The sequence below is a fragment of the Pogona vitticeps genome, chromosome 1, assembly GCF_051106095.1.
Source record: "Pogona vitticeps strain Pit_001003342236 chromosome 1, PviZW2.1, whole genome shotgun sequence".
Taxonomy (NCBI): domain Eukaryota; kingdom Metazoa; phylum Chordata; class Lepidosauria; order Squamata; family Agamidae; genus Pogona; species Pogona vitticeps.
Genome location: NC_135783.1, coordinates 228,242,892 through 228,263,866, shown reverse-complemented (window position 1 = coordinate 228,263,866; position 20,975 = coordinate 228,242,892). Strand labels below are relative to the sequence as shown.

General features: G+C 37.3%; 1 protein-coding gene across 2 annotated transcripts in view; it reads right to left on the bottom strand.

The window, feature by feature from the left end:
* Positions 1–20,975, bottom strand: part of DPP10 (dipeptidyl peptidase like 10) — a 784,532-nt gene that overhangs the window by 8,236 nt on the left and 755,321 nt on the right. For both annotated transcript variants that reach the window (XM_072984457.2, XM_020779615.3), the window contains exons 20-22: positions 7,000–7,194; positions 4,954–5,008; positions 71–170 (exon numbers count right to left, since the gene is read on the bottom strand). In XM_072984457.2, the coding sequence (XP_072840558.2) occupies positions 71–170; positions 4,954–5,008; positions 7,000–7,194 (350 nt within the window). The remainder of the gene's footprint in view (positions 1–70; positions 171–4,953; positions 5,009–6,999; positions 7,195–20,975) is intronic.

Here is a 20,975-nt window from a genome sequence, read left to right as displayed (position 1 = left end):
TCTCCTCCACAGACAAAAAAATAAGCTGATTTTATAGTGTGTGTACTGAATACTGTGGTCTATTACTCACCATACAATCGCATGTCTGTAATTGGTGCAATCACAGCTCCACACTTGAAAAGCCTTTCATTGGACTTCAGAATCATTGATGCAATGTATCCTCCGTAGCCCTACAAAACAACCTAATGTGAGTTAAAATGTGCCCATCATTACCTTAATGAAACAGTCTTTTGTTTTACAATTCCACAGCATTTATATCTTTTTCTATGGCTCTTTCATTTACATCTATTTCTGTGGCTCGCCCTCACTTTCTGTGGACCACAAAGCAACAATTAAGAGACAATCAAAGATGTTTAGGACATTTTTTGCTTTAAAAATACATGTTTAAACTGATGCACAGTGCAATAATGGCGAGCATGTACACTGAAGTTATTAGTTGACATCTGGTGCTAAACATGCTTTGCTTTTACAAGCCTGCTAAATTCACAGTTTAAGTCAGGCTTATTAGGCACAGGTTAAGTTACCCTTTTTATTCATAATTTTGAGTGGTTTTGTTGCTTATTTGTTTCAGAGTTGGGTAATATATGGCTTTCTGGCTACATGTAGCTCACAAATTAATTTCAAAAGTGACCATACAGACCTCTGGCAAAAGTGATCCTTGGAATCCCCAGGTTGGTCTAGGGAGGGAGAAAGAAAAGGGGGGAGTGGCAGAAAGACCCTCAGCCTTGCAACAGCTCTTGCTGTGCCAGCTGCTCTCAGTGGTTCCTAGTAGATTATCCATTAAGGACTCTGGACCTTGTCAAAAAAAGGGGGGGTCACCACCCTAGATTTCTTTATAAATAAATGTCTCAGGGTCATAATTAGATGATCAAGGAAGTTTCCCTTCCCATTAATTTCCCCTTTTGTTCTGTAAATATGGTTTGAACTCAGTTGTAACTGTTGTGACTTAGTTCCATGCTTTCTTACATCAAATGAAGTTTTCTTATGTGTGTTATACTCAGTGGTGTGTGTGTGTGTGTGTAAATTATAGGGATGTGCCATTTGTTTGTTTGTTTATTTATTCAATTTGGACTCAAAAGTCCAAGAATTCTCCATCCTGGGAATGCCACCTTTTTTGCACCCACGCCTAAATTATGTTCCCCTGGAAAATGGCCAGGCTGGAAGGCTTCATGGCCTAGGATAGGTTACACTCTGGCCTAAGTGCTTGTTACAAAAGGAATCTGCCTTGATGCTTGCTAGTCTTGTTCTCACACACAGAACAAGAAATGACACAGTCTTCCTCACCTCCTTCAGCTGTGAGATGAACAGATCTCCTCTACCGGCTTCAGTGAGAGTTTTTGTATTTGTCTGTTTCTGTGAGCATTTCATTGAGTTTTACCAATGAAATGTAGACATTTCTGCAATTTTTCTGTATGCAGCCAGTTATATACATTCTCTTTATCTGAGTAGATAATTAGAGATCTCCTGAGTTATTTCTTCAATAACTATGTGTTTAGGAATATTATGTGGTAAGCATTTCTGGAACCATACCACTTTATTTTGGGGAACTCACAACCCCTACATCTCTATATCAATATCTTCTTTTAAAAATCCTTGCACATTGAACATTATCAGATGAAAAAAGAAGGGAAGGCTAGAATACCCTTTTCTCTGATAAATCCTTATATGCAAGGAGCTAATAATGGCGGCGGGGGGGGGGGGGGAATCAAACAACTGATTTTTAAATATGGCCAGGTGGTCCTAGAAGTGTTTTAACAAAATATTTTTGAGCACATAATGACAGTAAGCATTTAGGTAACTTCCATTAGCATATGTGCATCAACCAAAAATATTTTGCCCATCAAGGAGTACTAAGTGGCCATGATTAAATATTTGTATCCTTATTTTGATGAAGATGACAAATGTTGAAACAGATTAAAAATCCAGCTTTTTGTCTTTTTTCTTCTTCAGCTGAATATAAAATGGTTTGTAGATCTATTACAAACTCTTAAGAAAGGAAATCTAAGGTCTAGCAAACCTAATATAAAACTTATATGACCAGCAGTAAGGTCTTCAGAAGAAATTTGTTACCGTTTTCCATCCTACCACCCTTTTGAAAATGGATGGATACTTTTTCCTCTACAGTGGTAATTTTATGCAAATTTAAAAGCTGAAATGTCCCACAGGATGTGAGTGCCTATGCATTCAAATTAATGGAATTAGTTCTAAGTAAAGTCAGTGATAAACAATTTGTATATATATATATACAAGACTAGTTAACTACTAGCCTTTTTGTAGTGATTCCATGTGAGCATCATTAATATTTTGCATAAAAAAATATCAGGAAGAAAGCAGATTTTAAAAAAAGATGAGGGAGAGTTCTCTTGAAGGAAAATAATTACTATTAGTCAAGCCAAGGCACAGACTAAAGTGCATACATTGTTCAGATTTTACACATCTACACCTGCTGTAATGTAATTCTTGCTATAAAATGTGTATATCAGTAAAATATGTATATATTTGTGTGTGTGTGTGTGTGTGCATATATATATATTGAAATTTGCCATTAATCATTCATATATATATATGAATGATTATTGGCAAATTTCAATATATATATATATATATATATGCACACACACACACACACACACACACACACACACACACACACACATGAATGATTAATGGCAAATTTCAAAAATGACAGCCAAATGAAAAGGAATGGTTCTCCAACCACAAAAGACCAGAGAACAATATTTAGAAAGTTAGGATGCAAACTCCTAATTAATTCCACATGTCCAGTATGACCTTATGGTATTAGCTTATCTATAAAATTGAACAAGTTAGTAGTGTATGTTAAAGATTATTCATTGGACAAAATCCTGTTGCTTAGTCTAGTAAAGGGCATCAGAGTAGGCCCATTAAATCAATGGGGATTTGATATCACATTCAATTGATTCAAATGCGCATATTCTAACTATGACTCACTTTAGTATAGTAAAGTATCTGGACTTGACAGAGTACTATTTGGAATTTACAGAACAGTTAACTCACAAAATCCCCACTAATTCAATGGGCAATCTCTGTACATCTGGACAGCCAATCTAGAACTTATGAACGAATTGACTCAAAAAATCCTCATTGATTCAATGGGCTTACTCTAGTGTGATTTACTAGGCTAAACAATTGGATTTTGACTGTTATCAATAATACATATTGCCAGAGATTAAAACAAACAGGCTACTGTAATCACAATGGGTTTATATGTCTCTGACGATCTTCACATAGGAATGTTCTCTCCTCACATGTTAGGGCTAGGTACTGCCACATTCTTGTCCTTACAGCTGAGGATGACAGGTGTTTTTCAGCCACTATCAATTTTGTTCTCTTTTAATATTGATAACAAAGTCTTGTGTGAAATTATTGCCCAGAGCTTTTTTGTGCATTACTATGCAGTTTGTATGAAATCATACAAATTATATGTATATTATGGGGAAAAAAAACAGAAGAGAAGCTAAGAACAAAGGAGAAGAAAACAAGGACATTTTCCTAGACTATTTAAGCAATGACTGATGAGGACTCTAGTTAAAGTACTTTATTTAATACTGAATGCATGAAATTTTTCTGCCATTGTATATCTGTTGTTATTGTTATGTTCATCAAATCAGAACTGACTTATAGAGACTCTAATAGGGTTTTCATGGTAAGTGAGACATTTTAAAGAGTGGTTTTATCAATTTCACATCCATAGTGAGCTTCCATAGCTGAGTGGGGATTCTAATCCAGGCATCCTGAATCCTAGTCATCACTTTATCCACTATACTTCACTGGGTGTCACTACTGTATATATACATACTTTAAAATTACTACAGTATAGCATTCGCTGTGAGATTTACCACTAGCGCACTAGTTAGTTTTCTCTCTCAATCAATCAAAAAAGAAGCAGTAATCAACATCCAAAATCTACCACCATTTTTAGAACTCATTGAGCTCTAAAACCTATGAGAAAGAGGGTGGAAATACAAGCAGTCCAGAATAAATATATTTATGTGGAACATGAGATGCAGGAAGGTTTGCCTCCCTGATCCTTAAACATCCTATATGCAACTTAACCTTTGCTTTCTTTAGCAAAATTTGAATACTAAATCAAAAAGAAAACAAAACAAAAACCTATTTGAAACTATTTTATCTGCTTGAAATGTTCTACAAAAAGAAAAAAAAGCGTTAGATATCAAAAATATAATCCAGCCAAACAAAAGAGCTTCCAGTCTCACTGATGTCAATAGGTAAGTTGAATATATGGAATTTTGAAAAGCTTAACTTCGAATTGATTCAGACTGACTATGGGGCAGATTATAAACCACTGTCCTGTCTCTTTGGGATTTTATTTTGTTTGTTCTGTTTTAGATTGTGGCAGTACTTGAATTCTGGCATTTTATAGGGGCCAAAAATTGTATTATTTCAGTATACATATTCTTAGGAAGGCATATACAATACAACAAACATTATAATCAAAGTGAAAAGATTTTTTTCTGAAAAGAAACAGTGATATAATCTCTAAATATGATAAAGGTCTGTGAAAATTTAAAATATATTTGCCTACTGTCAAAAACTGGGTGGCAGATAAACCTCCTTGGGGAAGGGTTCCATGTAGGAGAAAGTCCCTCCATCTCTATTCTACGCAATCATAGAAATTGTTGGTGGAAGTTGCCTTTTAGTGCCTTTTAACTCTTCAGAGTCTATCCAGGAAGATACTGGACTATTGAGATATCCAAACACTCCACTTCTGTGCCAAATCAGGTCCAGAAATGAAGTCAGACCATCTGTCTCTTCCAGGAGTGACAGTCATTCAATGGCCAGTAACTGCTGAAAAACCTTTCCTGGGAGCTGGATATTAATAATCACAGATACACACATAGCATGCTATTTCCAGGAGTATGTTGCAACATCTAATTCATTCCAGAATGTTACCTTTCCAAATATGCTCAGCCTATTAGAGTCAATGAATGGTTGTTTCAGCAAATATCTGTAATGAGGAAGGTGAATTATTATGAGAAGTCATCGTTCAACTGTCTTATTTCTTCCATAAAGAATAGACTGTACATATTTTTGAATACCGTAATACAAAGAGTCAAAGCATGGAATATTAAGTAAATTTTGTATATTTAACTTTAAGCTTGCAAATGCCTTCTTGATCCCATTAATAATACCTGCCGGAGGTTTCTAGGATTTATTGTGAGAAAATCAAAATTATGAATGATCTCACACAAAAAATTCAGCAGCAATCAATCCTCCATGGAAATCCTCCATGGGATTTTTTTTTAAAAAAGCTAAAACATTGAAGAGTTGTTTAGATGGTATGAATCTAGGGCACAACTGCCACTGCCTCAGCTGGAAACCTAAGAAACTAAAAATAGTGTTGGAACCATCCTTTCCACATATTATAAGCAACATAATACTAAAGCATAATACAACCTTTGAACTTGGATGGGCATTAATTGCTTTGGCCAATTTAAACATTCCTCAAGTTATGTGGTTAACTTTCATTGGGTCACAGATATCCTCCTGTTTTTCAAGACGCAGGGTGAAAGCTCATTTTTAGTTATCATTTACTGTCTGAGAGTTATTTAAAATTAGGCATTTTTTGCATTCTTTGTTATGTGGAGAGTCTCCTCACCATTCTTTTAAATGTAATGAAAAAACATTAGTCATGCAATATCACAGTTTTACTCTACATAGCACTCTATAAAGCAGTGGACAGACAAAAGCTCTTTAAACTAGTCACCTATATGGAAAGTGTGGACCCACTAAACAGTGTAGTGGTAAATTTGGAAATGCAGGTGCTCATCGTGATCATCTCCATAGACTGCCCTCCACCAAAAAAAAGTCTAAAAGTGTAAGCAGTCGGGTTGATCCATATGAGCAATTTTTTATTTCTACCAAGAGTAGACCTGTAAAAATAATTGCTTTTAATTCCTCCTATCCAATAAAATCATCCTCAAATATTAGGACTAAGTATCTTTCAAATTTGCAAGAAGCATTTTCTCCCTCAGCTACTGTGTGAATTGCAGTAAAGCTCTGAGAGAACAGGTAAACCAAAGAGAAGAGACAGTGGATCTCACAGTACTTGTTAATCAGAAGTCATAGGACTCTGACCCTGTGAATCCCAGTTCCACTACATCATTGCACCTGTGGTAATAGACGAGATGCTGGATTTTTTTTTCTTTTGGTTTGCCTTTGTTAAAACACAATTATTCTGACATTTGTGCATGTGCATATCATGATTAAAGCTACTGTATTTGTTAGATGAACGTATGCACATTTTGACTAAAGTGTTTAAAACACTTTGTCAAAGGCAAAGAATTGACAAATAATTTCCAGACAACCTGAAGTTGTACATCAGTTCTTGCTGCAGGTTGGTCATTTATACTTCTGAAGCAGCATTCTCTGCTTGGAAGTAGGACACAGTTGTATTCTTTATACCTTAAGTGTGTTGTAGCAGCTTTAGTTATACATTTTGAAACAAAATTTGAAACATACTCTCCATCGTGCAACATTTGCTCATTGAATAAAAATACTAGTTAGATAAAGTACAGCAGTCAGACTAGGACTAAAAGTCTGCTTTATCAAACTTGATGGTTCACAGCATATGGTTCATATCATCATCATCATTGGGGCAGGTGGGGGGAGGATTTCTATGACATTTCACATTTTTTCTTCAACCTACATTTGAACCGATAAGCAAGTTCAAACATATTTATGAATAATCTGGCCTTTCTCACCGGATTACTCATCAACATGTTCAAGTCTACCCATAAATTCAAACATCGTTGCAGAAAAAAGATTACACGTCACAGAAATCATCCCCTAATTAATATTATACAATAAACCAACACCAAACGTATTATGCTGATCCACTGCAGCAAAGATATAAAGCTCAGTAATTGTCCAATCTGTTGTATTAAATTAGGAATGCATTTCTTTAAAAAAATAGAAGAAATGTTTGCACATACGTACTCTACCGCTGCTATCTGGTCCTTCACTTCCACTGATCCTAAGGAACGATGGACTCCTTGTAGGATCTTTAGACCTTGAAATCCACTCCCTCTTCCATCAAACTGAGCTACGATGACATTATCAGAGTTGACAAGCACAGAATCCCAGTCAATGTGAAACTTATCTGTAACCAACTGGCTGCCTGGAGCTTCATCACTGTAAATACCAACACACCAGACACAAACGAAGGCTATTGACAGTGTGATGCACTTTGCAATTCTTCAATATTTTATTTAACATGGATGGCAGAGTTCACTAGGAGTAACACAATCCTGTTGAATTAATTGTCAGTTTAATCTATAATGCCACATTAACTACTACTGTTACCCCTTTTAGGAGCAACAAGAAAAATAACTTTGTGAACTCCGCAGAAACAAACTGTCAAGATTAACATATAGTTTACTAGTCTCATACCCTGGAAGTCTGAAACATAGGGAAGCTCCCTTGGAACATATGAGTTTGCTTGCTCTATATGGTAAAGGCAATAGTTTTTCATATTCCTTGAATCTGATTCCTTTTACTGGTGACATTAGGAATTGAACTTGGCACATTCTACATGCAAAACATATGCTGCATTTGAGGTATATGGGATTAAAGTTTAGTAGGAAACTGGACAAAACAATACAGTACAGTACAGTTATAGCCATTTTTTTCCTATGGTGTTTTGAGGGAACTTACAGGCACCCTGCAACCTAGGTACCTTTCGGCAAGTGTTGTTTTTTCTTTCCCCAGTCAGCATCATTAAGTGACTAGTGATGAAAGGAAAGAAGTAAGTAAATCCAATAATCCAATCAGCTGTGAACCAATTATGTATCTTCTCAGATCATTTTCCTACCCAATTGTAATAGTCATTTTAATGTACATTGCTTGATCTTTATGGTATTATGGGCAGTGGGATTATATTGTTTTGTTAAGATTTTAGCAAAATGTTGCTTTTATCTGTTTCTGTTTCTTTAAAAAAGGTTGTAAGCAGCTTTGGAGGAACTATTTCAGAGGAACAGTATGGTATGAATGTAATAAATAAATTTTGCACATGATGAGCAAGAGGGGGCATCTGAGTGATTCTTCTTTGATTCTGAAAGATTGTGCAAAGAGATTACACTGAGCCTCGTGGCGCACTGAGCCTTGTGGCGCAGTGGTTAAACCGCTGTACTGCAGCCAAAACTGTGCTCACGACCTGGGGTTCAAATCCCAGGTAGCCGGCTCAAGGTTGACTCAGCCTTCCATCCTTCCGAGGTTGGTAAAATGAGTACCCAGCTTGCGGGGGAAAGCAATGTGTAGCCTGCATAATTAACTTGTAAACTGCCGAGAGAGTGCTTGAAGCGCTATGGGGTGGTATATAAGCAGCATGCTTTGCTTTGCTTTGCTTTTATCCTTGTGCTGTGATTAAAAAAGAGGGGGGTGGAAGAATAGTGTATTTGTTTTCCTATTCCCAGAGTATGAACTCACCATTTGCATGTTCTTTCTCAAGATAACTTCTCTATATGCCAAGAAAAGAATTGCAGGAGCCACTATTGTTTGATTGTCCAAACACTATAGTCTTGTGGCACAGGGGTGGTCAACATGTTGCTTATGAGTTCCTTGTGAGGAACCCCTGGCTGCTTTTGCATCCCTTGTTGCTCCTCAAGATCTTTTGTGATATCACTTCAATTCAGTCCCTAACAGCACTTCTGTCCTTCTCTTACTTTCTAAATACAAGGGAAGCTCTCTGAAGTAGCAATCCACAGGACTCCCATGCTGCAGAAGGGACTTTCCAGCACCAACTTGAATCACAAAATGTTACAACAGTTGCCACTGAATTTTAATGGCAGTGGCATCGGGAGCATTAACTGTCAATTTAGGGGAAATCAACAAGTTGGGGGAAGTCTATGGTGCCCCTCACTAGACCAAAGCATTGTTTATTCCAGTGTAGAAGATTTCAGAATTGCCACAAAGTTGAAATCCCTCATGCCTATCCATCCATGCATGCATATATTCAGTACATGAGACCTATTGCTCGTGCCATTATGTAGGATTTTTTAGGAAGCACAAAACTTAACATGAGGGGAAACAATCACAATTTAAAATTTTATAACACTGAGAAATAATGGGTATGAGACTAATTTATTTTGCTTATATATCTAATTTATTTCATAACCAAAGCAGGAATATTCAAGGTTAATCATAAGTACTTCATTTCTAGTTTCTTTCAGTATTTCTGCTAGTAGTATTTTATTAAATAGGAGTAGAATGTCAGTTTGGGTAAAGAAAGTTTATTATTTTCCCATCAAACATAAGTATCAAACAACCGAGGAGCAAGAAATAATATAACACATTTTGGCAAAAAGCATATGCCAGTAGAAACAAAGCAATCAACAACTGATTGCATGTGGAAATTAGAGATTAATTGAATCACGTAGAATGTGAATTAGACTGCATATATGAAAACATGTTCAGGATTCCTGGACAAATGGTGAAGAAACAAGTGAAGCTACTTTTAAAAGACATGAAAAGATGATAAAAATAGCAGATTTTCCTTGCATTATTATTGTTTCTGGGACTTGGAGGAGGTGATCTGTCATTGTTGCTTTGGTAATTTATAGGAAGACAAGTGTATAGCCTCCCATGATATCATAGTAGATGACAGCCATCATCCTAGATTACAGTCTTTTAAACTACCTATCCAGAATGATTCATTTTGTGATTATGACCATCGCCTTCAGAACCAGAACTTAACTTTGAGAAGAACTGGCATTCATGTATCATGAATTATTTAATCCCGTCCCCCTTTCCTCACCTTTTTAGTGATCATGGCCTCAGTCTTTAACTTTAAGCACTTTCATACCACTGACATGATATTTTGGCTGAAATCTTGTTGCTCGGTATTTTAAGTTACAACTAGAGTAAACCCATTTGAATTTATGGAGAAGCTGCTCACCAAATCCCCACTAATTCAATGGCCTACTCTAGTGTGACTCACTACCATAAGCAGTAGTATTTCAGCCAGTATATTTTAACCCCAATACTTAGTTAGCCATACCTGGACTGAAACAGATACGTGCAAATACTAAATATTAAAAGTCTCCAGTTAGGGTGCAATTAGTGCTATAGGTAATATACATTCATATTTCAATTGCAAACATGTAGTAAGAGTCTAATCCACAATCTGACTATTTATATGGCTGTTCTTAATTAGACAGTTTTAATATTTAACACCCACTGAACTTTCCTGTCATCTTTGTCATTTCAAATGTAATACTTCTCTGTAAATGCAATTCGCATATTCAGCTACCATTCATTAGCCACTATCCAGTGCAACAGGAGCGACATAATCTCTACCTGTACAATAGCAGCAGCAGCAGTAGCAGCTGATTGCAACTAATTAAACAGTCTTTCCTTCAATTTTGGGTGTGTATTACTCATGGACAATGATACAAATTTGTGCACACCACAAAACTGACCTTAAATCTGCTGCAATCTGCAGCTGCAGATTTGTACAGGTCGAACTATGCAAAAGTGTGATGGCCACTGAATATAAGTAAGAATGGCATAAAAGGTCAGGTGAAGTAGATATTCATGAACCACTTCTTAGCTAAAGACCCAGGAGCAGGACACATATATGCTTTCAACCAGGAAAGGAAACAATAGTAAAAAATAAATCCTCTTCACTTGGTAACCCACATTGCAGATCTGACATTCCAACATGAAGTGATAAGCACAAAACATTAACCCTCTTTCCAATTTTATGTAAACCATGTATCCAAGCCATAACAGGAGCTACAGATTCCATTAATGTAAAAGACAGAGATGGATAGACTTTAAAGGTATTGAGTCCCCTCTTTGAGAAAGGCCACCTACAAATTACACAAAATCAATCAATCAATCAATCAATTATTACTTTGTTTTGTTTTGTCTGTCTGTTTTACCTGAACCAAAGCCCTGTGCAAAGGAATTCAGTTAAAATTAAAGAATGGGATGATTCTGAGCATATTTTGAGCTGAGGGCTTGCTTTCCATTTCCTAATGAAACTTGTAATCCTAAAAGTGTGCCATTGCTGACCCAAGCTCTCCTCATTTCAGTAGCCTAAAGTGGGTGAAAAACTACATACCTTTTGTTAAATAATTCACAAAACTTTACTGGTCTCCTTTAAATCACCAGAACTCTACCAGTAGATCCTGTGCCACTTTCTCCTCCTGCAATATTTCATTCATTTTTAACAGAAGCTAAACTTTCCCCTTTTACCCTCTGTTGTTTCTCCTTCTACATTAGCAGTACCTTGAATCAGTACAGTTCTGTATCTATTTCTTGGCCTACAAAGTTGACATCTACGAAGTCTGTGCTAGCAGATACTAATGATACATGTCTTACAGACTTGCAGTGGTAGCAGGATTTATTATGATTCAGAAACTCTCCTGAAGCTGATGTGCCTTTTAAACAGACAGAAGATACCAATTATAGTCCAAAATGATGGACCTCAGCAGGTAATTTGAATGCTTCCTACAGTGCAGTCCCACATGCCTCAGACTATCAAACAAATAAAAAAAAATGACAGCCCATCATCTGGCTGTTACTTTTTCAAAATAATTCTTTCATCTGGTATCTGAAGTCATAAGACGCTACCATCACCTCTTGAGGAGACTATATACTTCTTTGCTAGAATATTCACTTCCTTGCTACAATGAATATCCAGCTCTGACAATTTTGAACTCTGATTTCTCCACTTCTGTACCCATCAACATTGCAACAAAATTGTCCTAACCCTTTTTTTCTGTTTGAAACCAACATTGCTATATGACTCAGGGAATGGTGATAACGTTGACAAAATAATTTTGTAAAATATGGAAAAATAATTTTTCATTATTTTTATTATTTCAATTCAACTCAAAAATTCAAGACCAGTTGTGCTATTTTTGCTTGTACTTAATAAATCTCGTCATGCAAGCAAATGAAACTTGGGGTGTGGTGACGGTGGAGAGCTAAATTGGAACAATTCGGCTTTGCTGCAATTTGATTCACAGCATATTTTAAATATGAAATCACAAACAGTGCCCATTCAGGGGCTGCAGATTGATTCGGAAGTTCATTTTTCATGCCGGTTGTGATGCAAATTTCCTGATACCGTCTCTGCTGATCCTTTAATGGTTTGCAGCCCAGAGGAGTCCCATATCCCAGAGTGGAAGGAGGTGCAGCCAAGAGCAAGGGAAATGTTGCCTCCACAGGGATGTTCCTGCATCACAGTGAGACTTTGCCTGAAGGTTGGGGTGAAACAGCTGAAACGCCAACTGAACTATTTCAGAAACTCCCTAGGTAGATAGGACTATTATACATGCAGCCAGGAAAGAGTCACAGGAAGGGTTGGTGCGTGTGTTGGCTGGATGCCAGGATGCTGGGAAGGGAGAGAAGACTTGCAAGTGTCTCCTGATATCATTCAGGATGGACCAGAGAGGAGAGTATGTGCCAGTGCAAATTTATCTGGTTTTTTTTTTTCAGACAAGCCTGGTGGAGATTTTCTGGGGATCCTCCCCACTCCATCTTCAATCTACTGCATTTCTATACAAATAAAAATAATAATAACATGGGACAGATACTTCATAGTCTCGGAATACAGAACTTCAAAAGTTAGAATGATAATTATGCAAAATACATCATGTTTCATAACTCAGAATGATTCCATTTGGAATCAACCTTTTCCCATCACTCATCAGTTACTACCATCTTTTATTTTCAAATAAAACCGACAGGAATTACTGATCTCTGGTGGCACATAAGCTATTTTAAACTAGTGTATGTCACCAGAGATCAGCAATTCCTGCATGAGTTACTGGAAAGGAGTAATGGATGACTGTGAGAGGGGGATGATCCCAAATGCAATCATTCTGAGTTGTGAATCATGATGCATTCTGCAAAATCCAGACTTTTGATGTTCTGTATTCTGACTTTGAAGTACCTTTTCAATGCTATTTTTTCTATAGAAAAGCTTTGTGGAAAGAAGTGAAGGCTGGCAATACAGACATGCCTGCCCCCTCTTTACAACGTTTGCAGGGAGAAAAGCCTGATGAAATTCTCCCATTGTGAAAAAGTTGTAGCACTCTAGAGGCAGAGAAAAAAAACTGATTTGGCTTCAAATAAATTGGACCAATTTGAATGAGCCTTATATGCATTTTTTTCTGGATAGCAAAAAAAAAGTCACATTCATCTATTTTATAAGTGGAGCAAATCCCATGGTAACTGACCATATAGTTCCTCTCTGAAACAGCTATTAAACAGGAACTGATGAGAATGAATTAGAAGTAAAACAGGTATGTCACTATGTTATTAATCTGAAATGCCTTTCATAATTTGATTATCACAATGATAATGTTTTTAGAAGACTTCGGAAAGACTGAAATACTTTGTGTGTATATCTTGTATGGACACCATTTCTTACTTTAAATAAGGAGCAACTTGTGCACCAGGATGGGGGAATCCTTACTCTAAAATTTCAGCGGGAGGTCCCCCTACTTTGGTTACAAATCCTTGCTTAATATCAGACAATTTGTGGAAAGTATACAAGTCTTTCCTAGATTCCTTACAATACATAAATACAATGTGCCATGTTCTGGGGGTTCGAACAACTATAGTATTGACTTATCATAAATAATTAGATATCAGAAATTATTGAGACAGTAATTTCAGCTTTAACACATGCATGTAACATCAAATGAAGCACCATTTACAAATGAAAAGACAGGCTTATACTTATGTGTACATTGTTTGAAATACATCTACTCCATGTGGCTTTGTTTCTTCAAAATCAAATAGAGAATTAGAGCGTGTTTAGTCGTTTAGTCGTGTCCAACTCTTCGTGACCCCATGGACCAGAGCACGCCAGGCCCTCCTGTCTTCTACTGCCTCCCGGAGTTGTGTCAGGTTCATGTTGGTTGCTTCGCAGACACTGTCCAGCCATCTCATCCTCGGTCGTCCCCTTCTCCTCTTGCCATCACACTTTCCCAACATCAGGGTCTTTTCCAGGGAGTCTTTTCTTCTCATGAGATGGCCAAAGTACTGGAGCCTCAGCTTCAGGATCTGTCCTTCCAGTGAGCACTCAGGGTTGATTTCCTTTAGAACTGATAGGTTTGTTCTCCTTGCAGTCAAGGGGATTCTCAAGAGCCTCCTCCAGCACCACAATTCAAAGGCATCAATTCTTCGGTGGTCTGCTTTCTTTATGGTCCAGCTCTCACTTCCATACATCACGACAGGAAAAACCATAGCTTTGACTATTCGGACTTTTGTTGGCAAGGTGATGTCTCTGCTTTTCAAGATGCTGTCCAGATTTGTCATCGCTTTCCTCCCAAGAAGAAGGCGCCTTTTAATTTCAGGGCTGCTGTCTCCATCTGCAGTGATCATGGAGCCCAGGAAGATAAAATTTGACACTGCCTCCATATCTTCCCCTTCTATTTCCCAGGAGGTGATGGGACCAGTGGCCATGATCTTAGTTTTTTTTATGTTGAGTTTCAGACCGTTTTTTGCACTCTCCTCTTTCACTCTCATTACAAGGTTCTTTAATTCCTCCTCACTTTCTGCCATCAGAGTGGTATCATCTGCATATCGGAGGTTGTTGATATTTCTTCCGGCAATCTTAATTCCGGCTTGGGTTTCTTCCAGTCCAGCCTTCCGCATGATGTATTCTGCATATAAGTTAAATAAGCTGGGGGACAATATACAGCCTTGCCATACTCCTTTCCCAATTTTGAACCACTCAGTGGTTCCATGACCAGTTCTAACTGTTGCTTCCTGTCCCACATATAGGTTTCTCAGGAGACAGATAAAGTGGTCAGGCACTCCCATTTCTTTAAGAACTTGCCATAGTTTGCTGTGGTCCACACAGTCAAAGGCTTTCGCATAGTCAATGAAGCAGAAGTAGATATTTTTCTGGAACTCTCTGGCTTTCTCCATAATCCAGCGCAAGTTAGCAATTTGGTCTCGAGTTCCTCTGCCTCTTCGGAATCCAGCTTGTACTTCTGGGAGTTCTCGGTCCACATACTGCTGAAGCCTACCTTGGAGGATTTTGAGCATAACCTTGCTAGCGTGCGAAATGAGTGCAATTGTACGGTAGTTGGAGCATTCTTTGGCACTGCCTTTCTTTGGGATTGGGATGTAGACTGATCTTTTCCAATCCTCTGGCCACTGTTGAGTTTTCCAAACTTGCTGGCATATTAAATGTAGCACCTTAACAGCATCATCTTTCAAGATTTTAAATAGTTCAACTGGAATGCCATCACCTCCACTGGCCTTGTTGTTAGCCAGGCTTTCTAAGGCCCACTTGACTTCGCTCTCCAGGATGTCTGGCTCAAGGTCAGCAACTACATTGTCTGGGTTGTCTGGGATATCCAAATCTTTCTGATATAATTCCTCTGTGTATTCTTGCCACCTCTTCTTGACGTGTTCTGCTTCTGTTAGGTCCCTCCCATTTTTGTCTTTTATCATGTTCATCTTTGCGCAAAATGTTCCTCTAATATGTCCAATTTTCCTGAACAGATCTCTGGTCTTTCCCTTTCTGTTATCTTCCTCTATTTCTTTGCATTGTTCATTTAAGAAGGCCCTCTTGTCTCTCCTTGCTATTCTTTGGAAGTCTGAATTCAAGTTTCTGTAACTTTCCCTATCTCCCTTGCATTTTGCTTCCCTTCTCCTCTCTGCTATTTCTAAGGCCTCGTTGGACAGCCACGTTGTTTTCTTGCATTTCCTTTTCTTTGGGATGGTTTTCGTTGCTGCCTCCTGGACAATGTTACGAGCCTCTATCCAGAGTTCCACCAAATCTAGTTCCTTAAATCTGATCTTTACTTCCACTGTGTATTCATAAGGGATTTGGTTTGGAGAATTAGAGCACTGTCTTTTTAAACAGAATACTAGACACTGTAAAATACAATGTCCATGTGTTACACTGAATATATAAAATTGGGTGTTTTCTAGTTAGCAGTTAAAACAGAACAGCTAATTGAGCGAAAAATTCAAAATAAAGTGATCAAGTTTTATTCTGTGCACAATATAGTTCTAGGCCACAGAATGGAATGAGCAACGGAAAAGGCAAAGTCAGTTTACTGTAACATGCTTAACTGTTACTGATACTTACATATTGATCAAAAGTAAGAACAGCCTTGAAGCAAATGGAACCAGCAGAAATCAATAAAACAAGACTGTTAAATTTTAAGTCCAACTGCGGTTGGATAGTTTTGCTTTTTGTAAGAAATTGTTCCTATTCTTATGTAATAGAACATTTATTAATATAGTATCATTCTGTGGAAGGCAACTAATATTTGCCAGATTGTCTTTTTTTTTTTATGAGAAAGAACAATCCCAAGTATAAAGTGTGGTAATCAGTGGCTGCAACTATACCACACCTATATAATTTGTTTCCCCACATAAAGGAATAAGAGTAGCTTCAGTGTTAAGAAAACAACTATCTGGACGATTTTATATCCAAGATCAACTGATTCAATTTCACTGTATATGCTAACAATTTGTACCTTTTCAAATAATATTAAATAATGAATGCCGAGATGTAAGAAGCATTCTCTGCAGATTTCAGAGGAAAGAGGTTAATTGTATTGGAAAGGAAAAATAAAGAATGATTATCACCTCTCACTTCTATTACACAGATTAAATGTGATATTCTTCATTTTACTTAATCATTTCCTGTATGCTACTAGGGACTGTATCTTCCAACTCTCAGAATGAATAAGGTGAGCATTAATGAGAAAAATCAAAGATCTGAAAGTTAAACTTTGATCCTAATTATATAGAAAAGAGATAATAATCACTCTTCCAGGCAATTATGGTACATCTCTCTAATCTATAGACTTCAGTGTATGTAATGCAGTTAAAGGAAGCTGAGCATGAAGCATATTAATATGAGAGGAGCAATGGAAGAATTAACAGTTTAGAAGCTATTTAGTTTTAGTGCATGCATCAAAACCCAAGAGAGGAGCAATTGCAAACAACAAAAGTTAGCTTAGATGTTACTAATGCTGCTGTTAAAATTAAAATTTATAAAACATATGCAAATGGTCTCATTTTCTCATTTTCCTGTAAAGTGCTCAGACAGAAATATTTAAATGATTTAATATGAACCAAACAAAATAAGTGAAATAACAAAATTAAAAAATAAATATAAATAATGAACTGACTGGAAAAAGTATTGGATGGTGTGGCTAACTGGGCATGCACCAGTAGTACACATTTTAGAATAAAATTGTGTTAGCTACAGAAAAAGACAGACTAGTATCTGAGCAATGGCTGGAAACAGCTACTTATGAAGATTTTTTAAAGGATGTGTACAAGCATGGTCACAACTTAACATTAAGAGAGAAAAGTAATGGCTGCAAGAAATATAGATAACTTTAATGTTGACTGTGAAGAAGTGAAAATTATCAAAGATCTTCTGCACCTTGGTTTAGTAAGTAGTCCAAACTGAGAACACAGCCAAGAGATCAGAAGAAGATTGAGACTTTAAAGGGCAGTAAGGATGTGTCACAGAAGAGCAAGCCCAAGATCATCCATGCCATGCTGCGATATTTCTAGTTACTGTGGACAAATGTGAAAGCTGGACATTGAAGAAAACTGACAAGAATAGATTCATATCAGATGTGGTGTTGCAGGAGAGCTTTATGGATATCTGGGCCGCCAGAAAGATGAATAGGTGAGTGCAACTTCAAATCAAGTCTAAAGTCTCCCTAGAAGCAAAAACGACTGAACTGAAATTGCCTGTTTTGGATGTATTATAAGAAGGCAAGATTCGCTGGAAAAAGCATGAATGTTAGGAAAATTAAAGGCAGTAGGAAAAGAGGAAACTCTAACACGAGAGAGATTGACTTGATAAAGGAAGCCATGGTCTTCAAAGCTTGAGCATAAACGATATGTCCTGTTGGATCAGAGTAATTCAAAGAGCACCATAAGTGAGAAGGGATGGCAGTGCATGGCAACAACATAGTTGAGGGAATCAAGGTGGAGCCAACAAAGAGCAAAGTGGGATTTTCTTGTTAATAACTAAATTTAATTTCCTATTTTGCTTGACATCAAGACTGTATCTTGCTACCTGAGTTTATGCTCCAGGCCAGCAAAGTGGACTATGTTCCACAGCAAAAATAATGGAAGGGTCCACGGGAATCCAGAACAGTTCTTATTCTGCATGACAGAAAGAAACTGAAAAAGAAGACAACACTTTTATTCCCAAGGGAAACTTCAAACTCCCTATTGCTTTGCCAGCAGCCCGCACTCAAGAACAAAGGACATCACACTTAGCACAGCTTTTGGATTATTTGTTTCCTATTTTATCCCAAAGTTTTGTAATGTCTTTTTGCAAGAAGTTCTGTTACAGCTCAAAAGCTCACTTTAACTTTTTAGTAGTCCAATAAAGCTGCTATAGAAGTCACAGTTTTGTTTCTATGGATGGATAGTATAGTTGCTATTTTGCTTTCTGTCCAAAGTTCTTTCTGGGAAACACTGAGCCATTGTATATGACTAGATAATACCAGTAATGACAATTTTTTGAACAGCAACTGTTCCTATGATAAAAGGTAATTTACTTATCGAGTTATGAATCCAATGTTATACACTGAGAAGAAAATCTGCTATTAATAAAATTTTTGAATGGCTCTTGAACTTTTACACGTTCATAAGTCGAAGCAAAATCCCTGATAGGAATGCATTGAAAACCATTTAATCCGTTCTGGCTGTTTTTGGTTCTTATGTAGAGGCGCCATTCAGAAGTAGAGGCATAAGTTCCCATAGGAACTAATTCAAAGTCAGTTAATCTGTACTCTACCATTAGGGGGAGAATTTTTCTTCTTTTGATGTAAGACGAACTTAGGTCAAAAAAAGAGCAGGAAAGGATGGAGGGGGAGGGAACACCTTTTAACCCAAGCACCTTTTAAACGAAACCAAGCACCTTTTAGCTTTAAAAAAGGGCAGGAGAACACCTTTTAAACAGAACTTTTTTTCCATTCATAAGTCAAAGCTCTATTTGCAAGTCAAAGCAAAATTTTGCAAACAGAGCAGTTCGTAAGTCGAAATGTTCGTAGGTCGAGGTTCCATTGTACGAGTAGACTACAGGATTGATAGAGGTGAAACAGAAGCAGGAACACCTATTTCACTGATTTTTTAAAAATATGGCCCCCTTGGCATCAAATAATAAGAAGACATATTGCTGATGCTGACATTGTAAAGCAGGAAGAAACCAACTGTTCCTATCAGCCTATCATATCATATATGTTGTATATGAGAAACCAGTCCCATCATCCTTGGATGTTGACTGTTTTTCTTCAAAAATATTTGAAAAATTCCTGATCAGGTATTTGTTTCTTTGCCTTATGAATAGTGCATCTTTTAATTTCCTTTCTATGTGTGCCTTTTTCCAGGTGGGCCTTTCTGATGTCCTTAGTCGGGCTTCAATGTAACTTAGCTCTCTCTGTCATTTCTTATCTTTCACAGAACCTTCTTCCTTGACATAGTACCAAAGGATTTTGGAGAACTTTGGATCAGGTATGCTTCTGTCAAATATGGAGAATCTGTCCCCCTACTGTCTTTTGACCGCCACTATAGTGTACTGTGGGTTCTTTTCCATAGAGAGTAATGAAGCACAGAAATAGGAAGAAATGGCCCAGATCAGTACATGGCCAGTGAGGATGTTTTGCTGACATAGTGATTTATCAACACAATTAAAAAAGAAAAGAAAGGGGGTGCAGAGAAAAGCACAAGAAAAGGAAGGAGATATGTTACACTTGAGGAATGTCGATTAACATACAGCATCTAATTCAGCCCCCCAAAGGCAAAATGTTTTTAAAAGTATGATCCACTATCACAGGATATCTGTCATATGACCATAACACAGAAATATACATGAAGTAGAAGATGTGAGAAAGAAGGGGGAGATATCACTTGTGTGACCTCAGCCTTAATTAACATTCCTCTCTGGCTTCATGGGAGATACATGTCACCAGAAGCTACAAGAAATAGTGAGAGTGCCAAAGTGCTGAATTGTAGAATGCTCTTTTACCATGTAGGGACATCCTGAATTTGATGGCAAGTTCTGATAGTATTGTATTCTCGAAGGCTTTCATAGCCGTGATCCGATGGTTGTTGTAGGTTTTTCAAGCTGTCTGGCAATGTTCTTGACATTTTTCTTCCTAACATTTCACCAGTCTCTGTGGCCGGCATTTTCAGAGGACAGGAGTCAGACTAGAGCACAGACAGAGTTCTGACTCCTTACCTCTGAAGATGACAGCCACAGTGACTGGCAAAAAGTTAGGAAGAGAAACCTCAAGAACACAGCCAGACAGCCCAAAAAAAACTACGATAACCATCTGATAGTATTGTTGTTGGCAAATGTTTTTTTTTTTCTAAATGTCACTGTTATTCAGTTTTCCCACACCCATTGTGGTTTTTTATTGTGTCTTGGACTTGACTCCTAAACTTAGATACCACACACTTAACAATCTATCATCTTTACTCAATGGGCCATAGATGCTTCATCCCACTGACTTGGTGTGTTTGACTCAATTCATTCATCCAGCACAGTATGAAACTGCAATTAACTTTTTAAAAAATAAGATTGGCAAAGTTTTTAAGAGTCTTTTAGCTAAATCCACAACTGAAGAAGGGGAATGGCCAGCCATTCTGGCTGGGATTCCTGGAACTAGAGTACAAATAAGTAACTTTTCCAAGCTTTGCTGAAAGCAAATGAAAACCACAAAATTCAACAGACATGTCTAAGAAGATATGTTCCAAGCTGATTTCTTATCATAAATCTCTCTCTCTCTCAGTCTGTCTGTCTGTCTGTCTGAAGCTTCTGAACACATAATTAGCTGTTTATTATAGGTACATCATCAGATGAAAAAAATGACTGGACCAGTTGTTTTAATATTGATGCTGGTGGTAGAGACCCAAGATGTGTATTGATAAGTACTCTTCTTTATTCAAAGAAA